Genomic DNA, 19,417 nt, shown 5'->3' on the forward strand with positions numbered 1-19,417 from the left:
AGCTGTGCCTCTGGTGCTGGTTCCCAGGAGGCTCCCGGGCTGGGACAGAATATAGTATGTGATTTTCCTCCTAGCAGGGGAGCCGGGGAGAAAAGAAGAGCCTGGTGAGGGCCAGACGTGCCAGACCCGAGGCAGGGTGAGCCCATCCCCCGGGGCCCTGACTCCCAGGGACGCTCAGACAGCCCAGGACTGTGCCCGAGGCTGGCCTGGGCCAACCCCCGCCACCGCCCACCCTGCCCCTCACCACTCCTGTCTCATCTGTAGCACACGGGCCCACACATCTGATTCCAAACAATGGAGGTTGGGAAAGGATGTGGAGCAAGATCCCGGGGGACCCATTCCTGAGAGCTGCTGAAGGAACCACCTTTATTTGCAGAACAGAGCTGCATCCTCAGATTCAAATAGGGCCTCCCAAACTCTCACATGCACCCATTCATCTAAGCCTGTCAAGATTTGCCTGATATTTCCCTAAGCTTCCTTATCTAAACTGATTTTTTAAAGATTTATTTATTTATTCATGAGAGACACAGAGAGAGAGGCAGAGACACAGGCAGAGGGAGAGGGAGAGGCAGGCACCTCACAGGGAGCCGGATGCGGGACTTGATCCCGGATCCTGGGATCAGGCCCTGAGCCAAAGGCAGACACTCAACTGCTGAGCCACCCGGGCGTCCCTCTAAACTGATTTTTTAAAGCTACCTTCTATTAAGCAACAAGTAGTCCTTGCCCGGAGCTGTGCTGTGGCATGCGTCACCTGTTCAAATCCTCATTCTCACCCTGAGAGGCAGGGGTTATTAACCTCATTTTACAGGTGGGGAGAGGAGGCTCGGGTCAGGGATGACTCGCCCGAACTCATGCCATATAAACGGCAAGACGAGGTTCAGACAAGGTCCGCCTGCCCTGGAAGCCCGGGCACCTTCTCTCCACAGCCCCATGGTCCATAGCAGGCAGAAAACCAACTCTAGAAAGCAGGTGGAGGGAGGAGTTTCTATTTCCTTTGTCATGAATTCTTTACACCAGATGCAGCCCAGGCCATAAACATCACTGTCTGGTTGACGACCTTGGGCAAGTCCCCTCCCTGTCTGAATAATAAAATAATAAATAATAATCAGAATACTCTCTCTCTCAAATAAATAAATAAATGAAACCTTTAAAAAAAAGTTGAGGGGGGCAGCCCGGGTGGCTCAGCGGTTTAGCACCACCTGCGGCCCAGGGCGTGATCCTGGGGACCCAGGGTTGAGTCCCACATGGGGCTCCCTACAGGGAGCCTGCTTCTCCCTCTGCCTGTGTGTCTCTCTCTCTCTCTCTCTGTGTCTCTCATGAATAAATAAATAAAATCTTTTTTAAAAATTAAAAAATAAAAAAGGTTGGCAGGGGGTGGGCAGTGCTTGAGTGGCTCAGACAGTTAAGCATCTGACTTCAGCTCAGATGATCTCTGATCTCAGGTCCTAGGATGGAGTCCCCACGTCGGGCTCCACGCTCGACGAGAAGTCTGGTCTCCCTCTTCCCTCCTTCCACTCATTCTCTCTCTCTTTGTCTTTCTCTCTCTTTTTCCCTCAAATAAATAAATAAAATCTTTAAAAAATAATAATAATCTGAATAATAAAACCGGATTGATTCTCTCCATGGGGTTCGGCCTGGGGCTGGCAGAGCCGGGGGATGCCTCAACCAGACAAGGGTCGGGGGAGCAGATGGGCCGCAGGTGGATGACGCTGCCGGCTGGTCCAGGTGGACAAGTCAAAAGGAAGGCAAAGCTCCTAGGTGTGCACCTGGCTTTGGAGAGGTGGTCAGGCTGGGAGCAGGCTCCGTGAAGATGCGGTGCCCCACAGCAGGGTCTGTAAAAGAGAAACAGACCACGCGTTATCGGGGGAGGTGAGGGTGGGGGGGGGGACAAGGCTACCCAGGATCCTCTGCAGACACGGGGAAGCACCCCTCTGAAGCCAGGAGAGGCCTAGCTGGAGGGCAGACAGGCTCATCCACATCTATAACACTTATTCAAGAAATACATACAAAGAGAAAGCTGGAGCGTCCCTATTTGTGGCAGACCCTACTCTAGGCCCTGGGGAAATAGCAGAAATAAGACAAGCAGGATTCTCTTGAAGAGAATATGAGAAAGAGCCGGCCTGGCAAAGTGGCAGGAAGGAGACCCGAGGCAGAGCCCCGGCCAAGGCCGTAAGTGGGAAGGGGTAGGCTGCGTGTGCAGAGCCGAAAGTAGCCAGTGTGGCCAGGGACCGGGACAGGGGGTGAAGCCAGAGGTCAAGCAGGGCCTGGTTGGCCTCAGAAGGGATGTGATCCTAAGTGCTAAGGGACCCTATTGAATATGTTCAAGCAAAGTGACCTGATTTGCATTTTTTACAGCTCACTCTGTGTTGAGAACTGACTGTAGAGGCAAGACTGATGCCACCGCCCACCACCCCCCAGCCCCAGCCCCAACAGAGGCCGTGGTGGTGGGAGAAGGAGAGAAGTGGGCGGAGTCAGGGCAAGGCCCGTTGGAGACCAACAACACCTGAGGGAGGAGGGGAGAGCCTGCCCTCCCTTTGAGAGGACTCCCAGCCCCGCGCACTCACTCCTGAACATCTCCCTGCGGGCCTGGGAATTCCAGGGTCACACCTCACCACCATGGGCTACGTTTCAAGGCCCCGTGACAGGCAAAGCATAGCGTGGTGGGGAGCTGGGGACGCATCAGGCTGGTGCTCCATGCCCCTATTTGAGGGCTTAGGGTGCCATAGAGCTGGGGCTGGGCTTTGGCTGACAGAGAAAAGCAGAAAATGGCACTTTTGACCAGAAAAGTCTGGTCTATATGCATCTGCCTATAGCACCTTCCTAACAAGGGTCAGTGGCCTGGGCTGCGGGAGCAGAGAGGGGCCAGCAGGGGCAGGATGGGGGTGGGATGGGGTGCCTTGAGCACCAGGGGTTTCCTGCAGGGAGGCCAGGAGGGGTTGGCTCCCATCCACAGCTTCCCAGGAGCCCTGCCGCCAGGAGACGAGCAGCCAGCCCCGCGCTCTGTGAGAAGGAAGAGATGGGATTCTGCTCTCACTGCTGCACACAGGCAGCCTGTCTTTTCCTTTTTCCTCCCTTTCTTTTTCTTCTCCCAAATCCCTAACTGGGCAGAGGAGACCTGTGGAACAAGCCAGATTTCATTTTCTCTCTACCCTGACTTACACCTGTTTGTCTGACGGAGTCTGGGGAATGAGAGAGGAGATAGAAACGAAGGCTGCAGAGAGGAATATACCAAAGGGGGTGAGGGCACCAGTCGATTGTCCTCTGAAGGACTTGAGAGTGTTCTCCACCCACCGCCACCCCCCACTTGCTCTTGAGAAGCCACCTTGGGGCAAGCCCAGGCCCAGAATAGGACCTGAACACACCGTAGTAGCAGATGAAGGGCTTCCGCTCTGTGCACGAGCTGGCCCCCAGGCTGGGGAAAATGGAGATGGAGTAGAGGGTGGCACAGACCCCCTCCTGGAAGACGGGCAGCGAGCTCCACACCGGGGCCGTGAAGGTGGACCCGCTGGACCAGCTCAGGCCACGAAGGCGCGTGTTGAAGAAGAGGCCGATCCACGCCTCGGTGCTGCTCGTGAGGGAGTAGAGGGTCCTCATGCTGCTCACGCTGTTCATGCTCTGCAGATCGGCCAGGTCCGTGTGGTGCAGCCGGCAGTGCTGCAGGGCCTCAGACCAGCTCAGCTCCACCTCCACCCTCGAGAAGTTCTTGCCATTGCTCATCAGCTGCCGGGCTGGACACGAGAGGCCGTCACTGCATGGCTGCCCCCTCCCACCCCTGGCCCCCAAAGAGCTTTCAGCCTCACCACGGGCAGCCTCTCCAGCTTCTTCTTTCCCCCTCCACCCGTACCATGGGCTCTGCACTCACACGACACTCTGCCTCCGGGCCTTTGCACAAGCTGCCCTCTTGGCCTGGAAGGATTGGCTACTCCCCACGCTCTGCTCCCCCAATCCCTCATTCCCCCATGCCCTCATCTCCCCCTTCCCTTTGCCCAACTAACTGCCTCCCCCTCTGCCCCATCCTGGGTGGGCGGCCCTCCCATTGGCTGCAGTGGCCCTTTGTTAGCGCTTAATAATAAAGCCAGTGTTTCCCGAGCACTCGTGGTGTGCCTGTTGCTCATTAAATCCTTCCAACAACTCCCTGGGACAGACATCACCATGTCTGCTTCACACATGAGGAAATCTAGTAGTCACAGAGAGGTAAGTGACTTGGCCAAGGCCACCCGGTGGGAAGGGATGAAACCAAGACACCAAGACCGTGGGTGGAGTTCCCAGGTCCAGACCCTTGATCATAGCACGGGCCGGCCCTGGGGTAGGTGGGGCTCGCCACTGGGGCTGCAAGTCAGAAACCCCAGGGGAGCTAGCTATCCAAATGCACTGATGTCCAGGCCCAGCCTACAGCAAGGATCTGAATTTGTCCAGATTGCATCAGAATTTTGTAAAAGCCCCCAGGGGAAAAGGACCGTTTTGCTTGTCTGTCTCCACCACCAGGCGCAAGCGATTTGGGAGCAAAGAACGAATCTCATTCATCATTATATCCACACTGTCCAGCACATCAGAAGGACCCAATGTGTTGAAAATGAAGGAAGGAAGGAATGAATGATGAATGAATGAACTAATGAGCAAGCAGTCAAACCCCTCCTGGGAGCCAACCCCAAGCCCCAGGGTCTCCACATTGACTTCCTTCTTTCTTGACCCCATGTCATTGTAGGCGCCCCCAGACAGGGCTGGTCAAGGGCGACTCTACCCTGCCAGGCCCTGCCTGTGTGGAGGGGTAGAGGGGCATGAAGAGACTGGTGCTAGGAGGGGGGGGGGTGTCCCAGGCCTTAGGGGGTCAGCCTCAAGCCAGATGCCCTAGGAGAGGGAAACAAGACTGTCCGGCATGCAGGCCATCGGGAGGACAGGGCGGGGGCTGACGAGCACTTGCCCAACCGGGGGAAGCTCCTCACACCCACCAGAGTCGAAGATGCTGCCCGCGGCGGAGAGAAGTTGGAGGAGCCCTGCGTCAGAGAAGGGGAAGGGGAAAAGATAATCGCCCTTTCTTAGGAGTGCGCTTCACTTCGGGGTGCTTTCTCCTATTCTGTTCAATTTTTTGCAATCACTGACTGTGGTCTGCTCAATTGATTTTAGGATCCGGTGGGTCACAACTCACAGCTTGCCAAGCACTGGCTGTAAACACTGTCCCCGTGTGCCCAGCGCTGGACACTGTGTCCGGGTGGGGCTGTCACCCGGAGACCACCTGCCGGCGCCCACCCCTGGGGACCCCAACTCTGCCCGCATCTCCGGCCCCATGCCCATCTCCCTCCAGCATGACCCAGGGGGCAGCGCTGGCCCCTCTGGCTCTCCTCCTTGGCGTCCGGCCACACCACAAAGCCTGTCATTCCTCGGATCCGAGCCTTCTTGAACTTTCCACTTCTTTCCACACCCACTGCTGCCCCGGCCTAAGCCCCGATCCATTCTCTGGGACTGGCGGCCCTGGCCCCAACGGGTCCCTCTGCTCCCCCGGGGCGGCCACAACACGCGTCCTGGGGCCCCCCCGCAGGTCCCACGGCTCCCCCCGCCCTCCCCGCTCCGCAGCCGCCAGCCTGGAGTCTGGGGCCTGAGCTCCTGCTCGGGGCACACCAGGCTCCTTCCCCGCGGGCCTTCAGCCCCCCTCCCCGCCTCATGCCATTCCTTGCCCTGCTCCTTCCTGTCCCCCTGCTTATCCCCTCACTGCGGTGGTCGCATCGTCTGGGAACCTTGTTTGCAGGCTTCTCGCCACGCATCTGGCGCCCGGACGCTGGCCGCTCGGAGGCCGGGGACCCTTTCCGAGCGCACCTCTAGGCACTTAGCAAGTACTTGCTGGCTGGGTGCTAGGGGGAGCCGAGCGGGAGGGAAATTGCACGCAGAGCAGCAGAGCCTGGGCGCCTGGGTGGCTCAGCGGTTGAGCGTCTGCCTTGGGCCCAAGTTGTGATCTTGGGGACCTGGGATCTCCTTCCCCTTTGCCCCCCAACCTCAAACTCTGGGAACCCTCAGGGAAAGGGGCCCCTTCCCTGGGCGCGCGGAGCCCAGCGCCTCCGGCCTCAGGCCCAGAGATAGGTGCGACAGGTGCGACAGGTGCGGGCAGCCTTACCCACGGTGCAGAGGGTGGGCGGCAGGCCCTGGATCAGCATGACGGCAGCGGGCAGGCAGCGGGGACACTCCTCGCTGGCTTCTTGTTCCTCATCCTCGCCTCTCCGCTCTCCTCCTCTTCCTACCTGAAGTGACAGATTTGACTAAGCAAATACTTACTGAGCACAACCACAAGCCAGCCCCTGTGGGAGGTGCGGGGGAGCCCCCCCCCCCAATGAAGCTTCCTCTTCTGCAGGTTGCAGGGCCTGGGTAGATGATGATGAGCAGAGAGAGGGGCGCGGAGGGGGAGGGAACTGGCGGGTGTGGGCCAGGCTTTGCTGGACTATCCTCCCTGCCCACCCTCGGCAACCAGGACACCCGGGAGTGGCCTTTGGGTCCCCATTTTACAGATGGGAATGTTGTGGCTGGGAGAAGGACAGCAGCTGAATCTCAGGTCATGGGAAAGCATGAAGTGGAGGTGATGGGCCCCCCCAGCAAGTCCTATTTCAGGGACATCAGAGGCCCCCCCACCTTGGTCTGGGCTCTGGCTGTCTGATTAGGCACAGACCAGAGACCAAGGTGCTTTTTCTAGGGAACGAAGAACGGCTCTCTCTCTTTCTTTCTCTCTCTGCCCCCCCCTTCCTTCCTCCCTCTCAACATCCTGTTTATGCCCAGAGCTCTCTCCACTCCCTTAAGGGCTAAACTTTTGGAAACCAGAGTCTGGAAGATTCTTTTCTGCTCTCCACCCTTCACACCCTCCCCAGAGGGAAGTGCCAACAGCCCCTCTGATGGAAAGGGCAAAGGGAAAGAGGAAAAAATTATTAATGCTTCACCCCTAATGTTCCGCCACAGTATTCTCTTGTGCAGTGATGGCCTCAGATGGCTTCATCACAGTGGCCGGATGGATGCATTTGTGCCAGGGCCTCTCCCGGGACAAAAGGGAGCCTGACGAGGCTGGCCAAGACAATACCAGGCCCGCTGGGCCTCTCCTCCTGGGCAGCTCGGCCACCCACCCACAATACCAGGCCAGGCTGGGCACCCCGGGCACCTCCTGGGGAGGTACGGTGAGAGTGTGGGGGCCTCTGTCCCCTAGGAGTCAGGCCTAGCGAGTCCCTGAGGCCGCTCCTGGCGCTCCAGGTGGAAATTTCGCTGGCCACTCTGCTTCCTCTGAGACGGGAGCTCCTTGAGAGCAGGGGCTGTGCCTTGCAGGCACCAAGACTCCTCCGGAACAGGTACAGCAAATTCCCTCAATAGAGAGGCTGGTTACCTTTTGTCACCTTAAGACATTGCTGTTCTTTTTCTCTTTGGATTCCTGCTCCTACCCAGGACTCTGACAGAGACCCTGAATCCTGAATGAATCCAGGCTTCGTCTGGGCACGGTGGGTTGTGATGAGGGGAGGGACGACAGCCCTGCTCCCCAGGACAGGAGTTCCACTCGACCGGGGTCAGGGCAAAAGGAACAGAGAGACCAGGAAGCAGCAGGCTTCCTGAGAGACCCAGGGACAGACCCTTGGATTGCACGAGCCGCAGGAAGCAAAGGGGCTCATGAAACTCCCCCTAGCTTCTTACCCTCTTCCCCAAAGTAGGAATGCATTTCTGCCCCGACATAATACACCCTTGGGTGCAGGTCTATCACCTTCATTTTCCCACAATCAATATGTACCTTTTCTCCCAAACCAACTGGATCTGCATCCCCAAAGTGGAAGCCACATTGCCCACGCTTGCTGTCTTACTTGGACAGGGACTCAGCCCCCCGGACAGCAGGCAGGTGTTCTCCCGCAGAGTGAGCTGCTAACGACTGTCTAGGGTCTTTGTTAGAGACGCGTTTGTGGCCACAATGCGCCAGCCAAGAACAACTCGAGTGGTTTTCTCTAAGCCCTGATTCCTGTGAGATAATAGAAAAATATATATATTGGTATCTGCTGTCTCTTGGCACCCAGCTTGTAGAAGCCTTGTAATTTCCTGGGTGATAGGAGTGACTTTTGTTCTGATGAGGTGGCTCTAGGTGGGCTCCTGGGTGGAATGGGGAGTTGGTCACGAGGAAGTGCAAGCCACAACGAGAAGCTTGGAACTGTCAGCTCCATGCCCTCTCCAGAGTCCATGATTGGTCATGCCTACATAATGAAAGCTCCATAAAAATCCCCAAAGTATAGGGTTCAGAGAGCTTCTGGATTGGTGAACACATGGAGTTTAGGTAGAATGGTAGGCTTGGAGGGGGCACGGAAGCTCCGCCCTTTCCCCCAGCCCTTGCCCTGTGCATCTCTTCCATCTGGCTGTTCCTGAGTTACTCCTTTTGTAATAAGCCAGTGATCTACCAAGTAAAAGGTTTCTCTTTCTGTGAGCCACTCTAGCAAATTAACTGAACCTGAGGAGGGGTCGTGGGAACCTCCAATCTATAGCCAGTTGGTCAGAAGTACAGACCACAACCTGGACTTGCGGCTGGCATCTGAAGCAGGGGCTGGGGGGTGGAAGTCTTCCAGGACTGAGCCCTTAACCTGTGGGATGGGATGCTATCCCCAGGTGTACAGTGTCCGAGCTGAGATAAATTGTAGGACCCCAGCTGGTGTCACATGATTGCTTGCTGGAGGAACTCCTCCCCCTCCCCCAACATATATCTGGTATCAGAAGTGTTGTGACTGCGGTGGTGGCATCAGAGTGAAGGAGACACACAGGAGGACTGGGGTGGTTTTCCGCAACAATTCCTGACCAGGATCATTAATTCCTGGACAAGGAGGGTAATGATGGCTCCCTTACAATGGTACTGTGAGGACTGAACGGAATGATCTTTGCAGATTCTGGTGTGTGATCAAATTGTACTTCTTGATTGTCTCTAAGTCAACCTAAGTGTTTTAAGGTATACGCACAATAAAAAGCATCTAAGCATTTAAGCATACAGTTTGATCGATTTTGGAGCATGTATACACCAGTAGAACCCCTGCCACAATTGGGTTCTAGAACATTACCAACACCCCAGAACGTTCCCTCCTGTCCTTGGCTGCAACCCCTGCCCCACTCCAGCTCCAGGCAACCACCCACCTGCTTTCTGTCCTATAGATATGTTTTCTAGAATTTTGTTTGAATGGAAATGCCCTCAGTACAGTGCTTGTAAGGTTCGCCCATTCGTCACATGTATGTGTATTCCCTGCTCTTTATGGCTGAGTGCTGCTCCGTTGTAGGAACACAGAGGTTGTGTATTCGCTCTCCCGCTGGCAGTGTGGTGTCCAATTTGGGGTCATTATGCACAAAGCTTCTGTGAACATTCATAAACAAGTCTTGTGTGGATATATGTTCTCTCTCTCACTTTTTCTTTTTCTTTCTTTCCTTCTTTTTTTTTCTTTTTTTTCTTTTTTCTTTTTTTTTTTTTTTTTGATAGATCCTGCCGCAGGTTTCTTTGTACAAATAGCACAGGAGGACACCAGCCCCACGCAGACAGAAGCCCAGGGTCCCGCCAGTCCTCCTGTCCTCATGCTGGCAGATAGGAACCTCTACACTAGAGCCTTTGCGGGGGCCTGGGAAACTTTGGGAGCCCAAGCCACAGCAGGGGCTGGAGCTAGAGTCAACAGCTGCAGCCTGGCCCTTGGGCTGAGTCTTGGCCTTGGCTTTTGGCCGGCAGAGCCTGAGACCCTTGGCAACGAACTCTGTGAGAGCATGTTTCCCAAGCTTGGGGTGAGCAATGTAGGCAAGTCGATTGAGCTTGTGGCTCCTGCTCTTTGGGATCTTGGGCTTAACTTCCTTTAGCTTGATGAGGCCCTTGGTAGGCCTCGGCACCTACACTCATGGCCTTGCTGTTGTTGGCCTGCACCTTCTTCAGGCACTTCTTATTGTACTTCTTGGCAACGCGCATGTGCCTCGGGAACCTGGGTTCGGCTCCTAAAGAGATTCATATCTTTTTGCCTGGGGTTTCTTGATGCCATTTCTGGGCCATTTTCATGACTGGTTGTGTGTGGTGTGATTCTTGGACTTGGACTTGGACTTAGCCATGCCTGCTCCAAAGCCCGCAACTCCCAAAGCTCCTCGGGCTGGAAGAGAAGGAGAAAGACTGGGTATTACGTTCTTATTTCTTCGGGACAGGTGCCTAGGGGTGAGACTGTTGAGCAGCATGGTAAGATCCATAAGTGGGTGCTATTAAGAAACGGCTAACTCTGGGGATCCCTGGGTGGCGCAGCGGTTTGGCGCTTGCCTTTGGCCCAGGGCGCGATCCTGGAGATCCGGGATCGAGTCCCACGTCGGGCTCCCGGTGCATGGAGCCTGCTTCTCCCTCTGCCTGTGTCTCTGCCTCTCTCTCTCTCTCTCTCTATCATAAAAAAAAAAAAAAAAAGAAACGGCTAACTCTCTTCCAGAGTGGCTGTGTCATTCCCACTCCTGCCACAACACAAGAGAGTTCCAGTTACTTTGCTACCACGGCCACATTAAATTAACTTAATTTTGGATTCTGAGCTCTCACCCTGCTCGGTAAGGAAGAAATTTAGCCTTGTCTATTTTCGGGGCTGTTCCCACAACACATCACACACACACACACACACACATATACACACACGTGCGCGCACACATGCACGCACACAGTGGGAAAAGAGTGAGCCTGGGCCTCATGCTGTCTACACTGCTTACCACTGAGATCCCCATTTTCTTGGATTATTTGACGTCAGCCCACCCCACCAAGGCTGAGCCACCCCAGCAACTGAGCGTGTTCCCAGAGTCTGAGCCCCACACGGCTGTTCCTCTCCGAGGTCCTTCTGGCTGGGGCACTAGAAGAAAAGCACAGACTAAGAGCTAAAAATATTAGTCTGCCATATATATAAAGCACTCTGTGCCACCCCAGACCCATAGACGATGCTCAGTTAATGTTGTTTCCTTTCCCTTAGGAGAGGGGAAGGTTGTCCTCTCCCCTGTGGAGGTGTATCTGGAGCCGAAGGCGTGGACAGACTCTGAGCACAAAGACAGCACATCTGGCCAGGTTGAGAACTGTGTGAAGTGGCCACTTGACTCCAAGCCCCTGCTGTCCATCCTGCAGAGCCATGAGCAGTAGCCCACTTGAGAAAGGGACATCTCTTAAGTGCACTTGCTTGCCACTGGCCACATTCCCCACCCTGAAAGTGGGGCTCTGGGGCGAGAGGTTCTTGACCTTGATTCCTGCTCACGGTTATGAACCATGTATTCAGGTTGCAACCCAGATCTGCTTTGACCATCTGCTGCTGCAAACAGAAGTCTCAGTGCCTGGCAAACAGGCAGCTGGTACACATATTTATTAAGTAAAGGAATGAATGAAAAATAAAATAAAATCGCTGTTGGTGATTTTATGGGTGTGGACATGACTAGAGAAGTGTACTTTGTGGGGCCATTTCTGCTTGGGGGAAATGTTCTGCTACAGCTAGCCTGTCTGATGCCTGCACACCTGGGAAAAGCAGTGGTTCACCTCGAGGAGGTCACTGGAGCCTTCTTCAGATGCCTGGATCCTTTGGAGAGAACCACCCCAGTCTTCTGCTCTCGAGCACTCCCTATGGACTGGCCCCGAGGTAACGGACATCCAGTCCTGCTTCCTTTATCCTGAAGAAACATTTTTCCTGATGCCTAAGAGGAAGATGAACCCTTGGACTCTAAACCACCACTGAATGTATTTTCATTTATTTTCCCCTGGCTAAATGCTGTTTTAATAACTAATCTTTTTGAAAAAACCAATATTCTACTTTATTCCTTTAAAAGTAAATATTGCAGCCAATAGACACATGAAAAAACCTGTTCAACATCACTAATAATTAGGGAAATGTAAATCAAAACTGTAGTGAATACCAATATACATTCATGAGGTTGGCTACTATGAAAAAAAAAACCCCAACAAAAAACAACAAATGTTGGCAAGGATATGGAGAAAAGGGAACACTTGTGCTCTGTTGAGGCTCCTCAAAAAATTAAAAACAGAAGCACCGTATGATCCAGCAATCCCACTTTTGGGTATACACACAAAAGAATTTGACTATTTTTCTTTTCTTTAACCTGTTATGTGTATTATCTCCAATTTTGCTCATATTATCTCTTGGGTTACTGAATTCTTTTTGTTTCATGTCACTGTGTGTGTATGCATGAAGGCTTTTTGGTTTGTTCTGTTTTGTATCCTTTTTTCAACAATTATTTCACCATTTTAGTAGGTGCCATGACTTCAAAGATTCATTATTCATTTCCATTTTTTGTTAAGATTTTATTTATTTATTTATTTATTTATTTAATTTATTTGTTTGTTTATTCATGAGAGACACAGAGAGAGAGAGGCAGAGACACAGGCAGAGGGAGAAGCAGGCTCCACGCAGGGAGCCCGACATGGGACTCGATCCCAGGACCCTGAGATCATGCCCTGAGCCGAAGGCAGATGCTCAACTGCTGAGCCACCCAGGCATCCCTATTGATTTCCTTTCAATCTTTTATTTACTTCATTTTAACAATGCAGTGAAGGGTTCCAGCAGGAGCGAGTTATTGGAGTACACGTACATGCACCTGCAGATCTATGTCTGCTAAATCTCCCCCACCCTCACCCCGATACACTCCTGGGTTTGGCCCAGAGTCTCCCGAGGGGTGGCGGTGGGACTTGAAATAAAAAACAGGAATCACTAATATCTCTGCTAAGTGCTGCTTCCTGCCCAGAGAGATTCTGGCCATGGTATAAGGAGTGGAGAGGGCTTTGTCCTCATGAATGAGGGGACATTGGAGCAGCTACAGTGTGCAAGCAGCATGTGCCACATCCTTTACATACTTTGTCTTATTTAATTCTAAGAGATAAAATTAAAAACTCCCTGAGGTAGGTACTTTATTACCCCATTTTCTGGAGAGGAAACGAGTTCAGGGTGCATAAGAAACTCATATAACTAGTATGGAGAGGACGTGGGGTTGAAGCCAGGTCTGCACAGTCCTACAGGCTTGTATTTCCCGAGGTTGCCATTTGAGGCCTCACCTCAGGGCAACTGAATCTGATGGAGGCAGAGATGGAGTCACCATATCTGTGTTGTGCATGATACTCTCCTATATGCAGGCAGGCCTCACATCTACTCCTTTCTTTAACCCCAGTTTTACAAATGTCAAGTGGGAAATGCTGACGTGGGCTGCAATGGTTGGGAGACAAGACACATCTCCACTCCCAAGGCAGAGGCAGTGGCGGGTCCTCGCCCGTCGGCCGAGGTGGTCTGGGGAGGAGGTTAGCCACCCTGGCTGTGTAGCCAGGCTGCCTGGGGTCATGGCTCCCCCACCAGCTGTGTGACGTCAGAAAAATGATTTAATGTTGGAGTTAAACAGCTTCCTCGACTGTAAAATGGAAACAACAGTAATACCTACTGAGGATCGTTATGTGGATGAAATAAAATCAGACACTCCAAGTGCTTGGTTACACTTGTTATCATTCTGTGGTGATTCCCCATCTCTGTAGGTGAACCCTCAGCTCTAGCTCAACCCACAAGGGAAAACAGTGGCAGGGGGGCCAGGAAATCACTGAACCAGAGAGTCCAGGTCCATGAGCCCAAAGCTCGTCTTCAGGGTAACCCTAAGTCCCTCCTTCCCAGTGGTGGTGGCATGAGAGAAAGCTCTCCAAGGAGAAAGGGAGGAAGGCAGGCTCCACTATTAGAACAGCCAGAGGCTAGGGTCTGGGTGGGAGGGGCCTGAGAACCCAGGACCTCCTGCTAGACCTGTCGTGGAAGGAAGTTCAGGAGGGAAGGGCCAAAGGCAAGCCAGAGGTCAGTAAAGGCAGACAATGAACTGTGCTCCAGGTGAAGTGACTCAGGTGAAGTGACTCAGGAAGGCAGGAGAGACAGGTCATGTGATGCTTAACTTTATGCATCAGCTTGACTGGGCCAGGGGTGCCCGGATGTTTGGCTGAACATTATTCTGGGGGTAGAGGGAATGTGGGGATGTTTTCAGAAGAGATTAGTATTTGAATTGGTAGACTGAATAAAGCTGATCGTTCTCCCTCAAGTGGGTGGGCCCCAGCCCACCTGTCGAAGGCCTAGGTCTAGTCACATAGGCGATGCAGGTGTTTTCAACATCACTTCATTATCTCAAGGCTCTATCCTTGGAGCAGCCTCTGGGAGCAGGAAAGGCAACTGGAAAGAAATCTTCCCTCTCTGCCTGCCTGTCTTCGAGCTAGGACATCACTCTTCTGTACTTGGGTTGGAACTTACACCATTGGCCTGGATGGAGACAGCAGACCGTGTGACTTCTCTGCCTTGTGATCCCGTGAGCCAATTCCTTAAAATGACTCTTGGTAGATGGATAGATTGGCAGATTTCCTACCGATTTGGTTTCTCTGGAGAACTCTAATATAGGTAACCAAGTGGAAGACAAAATAGAAGGTCCAAAGAATGCCCCGGTGGGGGGTAGGATTCCGGCAGGGTGCAGCAGGAAGGAGGGCAGGGCAGGGCAGCCTGCCAAGTGGAATCAGTAAGAAGAATCTCATTGATACCAGAGCGGCACGGCAAAGCCTCCTTCATGTGGCTTTCGGGGTCTCCAGTTTCTAATTCTCTGTGTCCTGAGAGCTGAGGGAGATCCAGGACAAAGCCTCAGAGCTGTTAGGTTTATGAATACCCATTCCTTCCTGAAGCAGGAACCCACAGGGCCTCTGAGAATGCATTACCTGCACACAGTCTGACATGGTGAAATATGAGCTTGACCCACACAGCTCCGAGGACACCTTGTTCTACACTATTGGGGAGCGGACAGATTTTAGTCCTGTCCAAAGTGCTATATATAGTGCCAAGGCCACGGAGAGGTGACCTGGGGCCAGATGGAGCAGAGAAAGCTGATTTGGTATGCGGTGCCCCTGCTAGGACAGGCTGGGGACTCTGTCTCTTGGAAGGAGGACCCACTGATGTGTGGAGACTGGAGAACACCGTCTAGGGCCCAGCATGGAGGGGGGGGGGGGTTTCTAACCCTCCTGGGAGCTTCCCTGGTGTAATCTGAAACCAGCCCCTGTGCTCAGAGCTGAGAGAGATGGAGGAGGAGGCAGCCATGCAGGGTGGCAGGTGCCAGATTTAATAAGCAAAAGGGACATACCAGGCTTGTCTTGGGAGCAGCAGCAAGATGAATGGGTCCCTGCCCCTGAGCCAAACCCGAAAAGCTTATAAAGAGGGCTTCACAGGGTCTAATCACTTACGCCATGCAGGGGTTTTCAACACCATATCACCATCTCAAAGCTCTACCCTTGGGGCAGCCTCTGGGAGCAGGAAAGGTAAGCAAAACCCACATTCCAAGGACAGGGGAAGGGGAGAGGAGCGGCCAAGTGCTGGGGCCCAGCTGGCAGGTCAATCGGTGGTCACGACTTTTGGATGAGCTTCCCCAACAGGGTGGCCCCACTGAGAGTAGAGGGAACGTGTCATCTTCAGAGGTGCAGACAGGTGTTGGTGTTGGGAAAGTCAGGCATGTGGGTAATGCGGCCCTGCCTGGGTCCTTCACTCAGTTTTTGGAAAAGAATCTGGCTTTAGAAGAACCAGGGTACTGGGCAGTTCATGAGGCCAGGAATGGGGTCCAGAGGAGCATGGCGGGGAACTGAGTTGTGCCTCTCCTCTGGGCTCCCTCAGCTCCTGGGCCTACTGACCATGTTGTAAGTGAATCCCTCTGATGCTCTGCTAGCGCCTCACTGAGGGGCTCCCAGGGGCCAGCGCCCTGTCTTAGTTATCTCTGTGCCCCTGACCCAGAGTGCTTGGCACGTAGTGAGTGCTCAGTGAGTGCATACTGAAGGGGGGCAGCTCAGGGTGGAGCCCCCTTGCAGAGTGAACCAGATGCTCAGAACCCGCCTGGCCCAGAGCCTGGATGAGCAGAGTCTGTGAGGGAGGTGTGGGGCTTCCACAGTCCCCCGGATGGGGTGTGGTGGGTGTTGCTTTTAGAGATGTGAGAGGGAAAGGAATCACTTTGTTTCAATTGATAATTAGAGAAGAATAAACGAGCGCTTGTGTTTTAGGGGGCTCAGGAAATAAGTGTGGCTTGCTTTAGGGCTTGATGCCCTGCAAGTTGTCTTCCCTTGTGCCATGATTTTCATGCGAGTTTTGCCACCCAGAGGAGTGATGTCACTTCACACCTCCCTCCCTCAGCTTCAAGTGGGTGTTCAGGGCCCCAGAATGTTCGTCTGTCACTTGGCCCAGGAGCACCCCAGATCCCCATGGTGAGAGGAGCTGGAGCTACAGACAGCCTGCAGGAAGATGATGGGCGGGCTTGCAGATTTTTCTTGGGCAGCTGAATAAGGTTTCTGGAGAAAGCACTCCCTGCAGAACCAACATACAGTGTGACAAACTGTCAGACCCTTGAGAGGAAAAGGCTGGCCTCCCTCTGTGTCTGGATGCTATAAAAAGTATCTGTCTGTTGTTTAGCTACAAAAAAAAAAAAAAAAAAAAAAAAAGAAAGAAAGAAGATCAGGTGAAAGTCCTCATTGTAGAAAATCATGTAGGACTTGCTTTCACACCTCTTTTCTCATGGCCACTAAGTAAAATTACCAACCTTAAGAATCTATGGGATGCCACCAGATAAAAGTACTAGACATTTCCATAGGCAGTGTCCCTGGAGTCACCAGCCAGGAGTTACTACCCATATGAGTGAGTTCCCAAAGATCTGCAATTAGGAGGAAGGTACAGCCAACACTACCAGTCCAGGTTAGTTGCCAAGAGAACCCACATTAGTTGGTTTAATCACTGGGAGGGTAAGTAAAAAGGTCAAACACTCAGCTTCCAGGAGCAGTGATTAGACTCGCCTCAGAGAAACAGCTGCTTCAGTACCCGTGCCTTGATTCCACCTGCACGGCAGATGAGATGCCTGGGCCTGGGCCTGGCATTTCCTCACAGTGGGACTGGGAGGTGCTGGCAAAGGCGAGACAATCTGCTGGGGTCCCGGTGCTACTCAGAGGACTTAGAACAGCAAGAGAAGCTTCAGAGCAGACCCACATTCTGGCACTCACAGGAGCAGGGCAGATCTGCAGAATGGACCCGGGGTAGACTGGGATTATGCTGTTGTAAACCTTAGACAAATGGGGTCATTATTACAATCTCTGTGTCATCATGCTAGCCTGATGGCCAGTCAGGTGACAGGAGATGGGTCCTTAACCTGAACGCTGCCAGTTCACATTAATTGGGACCGTTAATCCCCACTCCAGTGTCCCATGTAGCCTTCCCTTTTGATCTTGTCAGCTTCCTCCCTTTGCATAAAAAACCAGAAGAACACTAACTCAAGTTTTCTTACAAGGGGACTTGGTAGAATGGAATAGGAAGGATGAGCTGCAGCAGGAAGATGTGGCTCCCTGAACCTATTTCCTCTTGTTTCTGGGAGAAACTCAGCCACATGTCCCAGCCTCCTTTGCAGTTATGTGTGGCCTTGTAGTTGTGTTCTTGCCAAAAAAGTGGGAGCAAGAGCAACGCAGGCTGCTCCCAAGACGGGCCCACAGAACCCTGCCATTTGTGATCCTCCATGTACACCACGCGAATCATAGGCCAAAGAAACCAACCCAAAGAGGCCACTCTGCCGCTCAGGTGTATGGCTTCAGTGGTAGATGGAATTTGGAGGTGTCAGAGGTCGAGAAAAGGCTTTTAGGGTCTGGGATAGCAACAGTAGAAAATCTCTGAGCAGGGACATCAAAATAGGCAGGAGTATAATTGCCATCCTCTATTTGGACTCCGTCCAAAGAGAGTAAAGGGACACCAGCCAAGTAAGGAGGCCCCAGGAGCCATATCTAGCAGGAGCAGGGGAGCCTCTGATTGTGGTGGCTCTTACTTTATCTCACAGAGCAGACTGTTCTGTAGCAGGTTCCCCCGGGGCCTGGAAGGCCCTGACAAACATGTCCCTGTCATGGTGAACACATAGGTGAAAAAGCCTGCAATCCTCATACAATATATACACTCTTTTTACTTATTAGTTGTATTGAATTATCTGAAGATTTACAATGACCTGTTCAGAATTATACACACATATATATATTTTTTTTAATGATTTTATTTATTTACTCAAGAGATAAAATGGGCATAAGTCAGGGGAGGGGCAAGAGAGGGAGAAGCAGACTCCTCGCTGAGCAGCGAGCCCAATGTGGGGCTCGATCCCAGGACCCGGGATCATGACCTGAGCCAAAGTCAGATATTTCACCGACTGAGCCACCTAGGCGACTCCAGAATACAATATTTTCTCCCTGAAATAGAGGTCCTAGAAGTTCAGGATAGAAACTAGATGTGATTTTTTTTTCATAGAAACAATAGGATTATGATTCTAGCCAAGGTCTGACACAATATTTATAAAAATGATCAGAAATGGCATAGTCACCAACGTGTCAATGAGAAAAGATAGCTCCCCCAGCACAGCGTAGAGCTTTCTGGGGCGTCTGTAAATCAATCAAGTAGGACAACGCAGTAACCAATCACAGTAAAACTCTAAAAATTTTATGTGAGAGGTCCCCTGGGGCCAGGAGCCGGAGGGCCCATCTGGCTGAAGGCAGCGCCCAGACACTACAGCTCGGCGGCAGGATGTTTTCAAGTGAATTTTCCAGGTCATCTGTGTTGAACCATGTCAGTCCAAGGTTGACTGGAGACCACAGCTGTCAGGATTCCGGGCACCTTTATGAAATGTTCTGTCCTCATCAACGGGCTTTGGAACACTGAGTCACCCCGGAATCACAAGAGGCCAAGCTTGGGGACCCAGGGCCATTTTTAAGCTCCCCTTCCCCACCCACCTCCCGTACAACATTGTCTTCATGAACCCGACAAACCAGGGCCTTTGTAAAGAAAAGGAAATCCTAAAGGACACCAACTTGGAGAAAAGAGACCCGTGGCAGCTGCTTCTCTCTGCCCTTTCCACCAAACTCCCCTGGGATGTCTGTGGGCCTTGGGCTGCTTGCCATGGCTTGTGCCATGAAGGGGGTCGGGGGTGGAAAGGTACCTCTGGCATCCTTCAGGGAAGAACAGCCTATGGTGTGCATATAACCAAGTTCTGCCCCAGCAGTATCCGGTGTCACAGTGCTGCATCGAGGTCGTGCCTCATGCCATCGCCGGATCTCAAAGGAGAAGAATGTGACACGAGATTCATTTATTCAGGTTCGTCACATGGATTTCCTCAGCCCTTCCAGAACGCACTGATGACAACAATGATGTATTTGGACTCCTAATTAGTAGATGCTGTGAGGAGGCCCACTCCTGGAGCTGTGGGTCAGTTTATCCCCCGTCCAAATGGTGGTAATTATACACGTATAATTTATAATGCAGTTTTTAAAAAAAAAAAAGATTGTATTTATCTATTCATGAGAGACAGAGAGAGAGACAGGCAGAGACACAGGCAGAGGGAGAAGCAGGCTCCCTGAGGAGAGCCTGATGTGGGACTCGATCCCGGGACCCTG

General features: G+C 52.7%; 1 protein-coding gene across 1 annotated transcript; it reads right to left on the reverse strand.

Moving 5' to 3' along the window:
• Positions 1 to 1,784: 1,784 nt before the first annotated feature.
• CLEC20A (C-type lectin domain containing 20A) lies at positions 1,785 to 6,688 on the reverse strand. The gene is made up of 4 exons (XM_041749766.1): positions 6,616 to 6,688; positions 6,107 to 6,230; positions 3,451 to 3,728; positions 1,785 to 1,832 (listed from the first exon to the last, which is right to left on the reverse strand). The coding sequence occupies exons 2-4, from the start codon at positions 6,144 to 6,146 to the stop codon at positions 1,785 to 1,787; spliced, it is 366 nt and encodes a 121-aa protein (XP_041605700.1). The 5' UTR covers positions 6,147 to 6,230; positions 6,616 to 6,688.
• Between the last annotated feature and the right edge of the window lie 12,729 nt (positions 6,689 to 19,417).

Source organism: Vulpes lagopus, chromosome 1 (genome assembly GCF_018345385.1).
Source record: "Vulpes lagopus strain Blue_001 chromosome 1, ASM1834538v1, whole genome shotgun sequence".
In the NCBI taxonomy this organism is placed as follows: Eukaryota; Metazoa; Chordata; class Mammalia; order Carnivora; family Canidae; genus Vulpes; species Vulpes lagopus.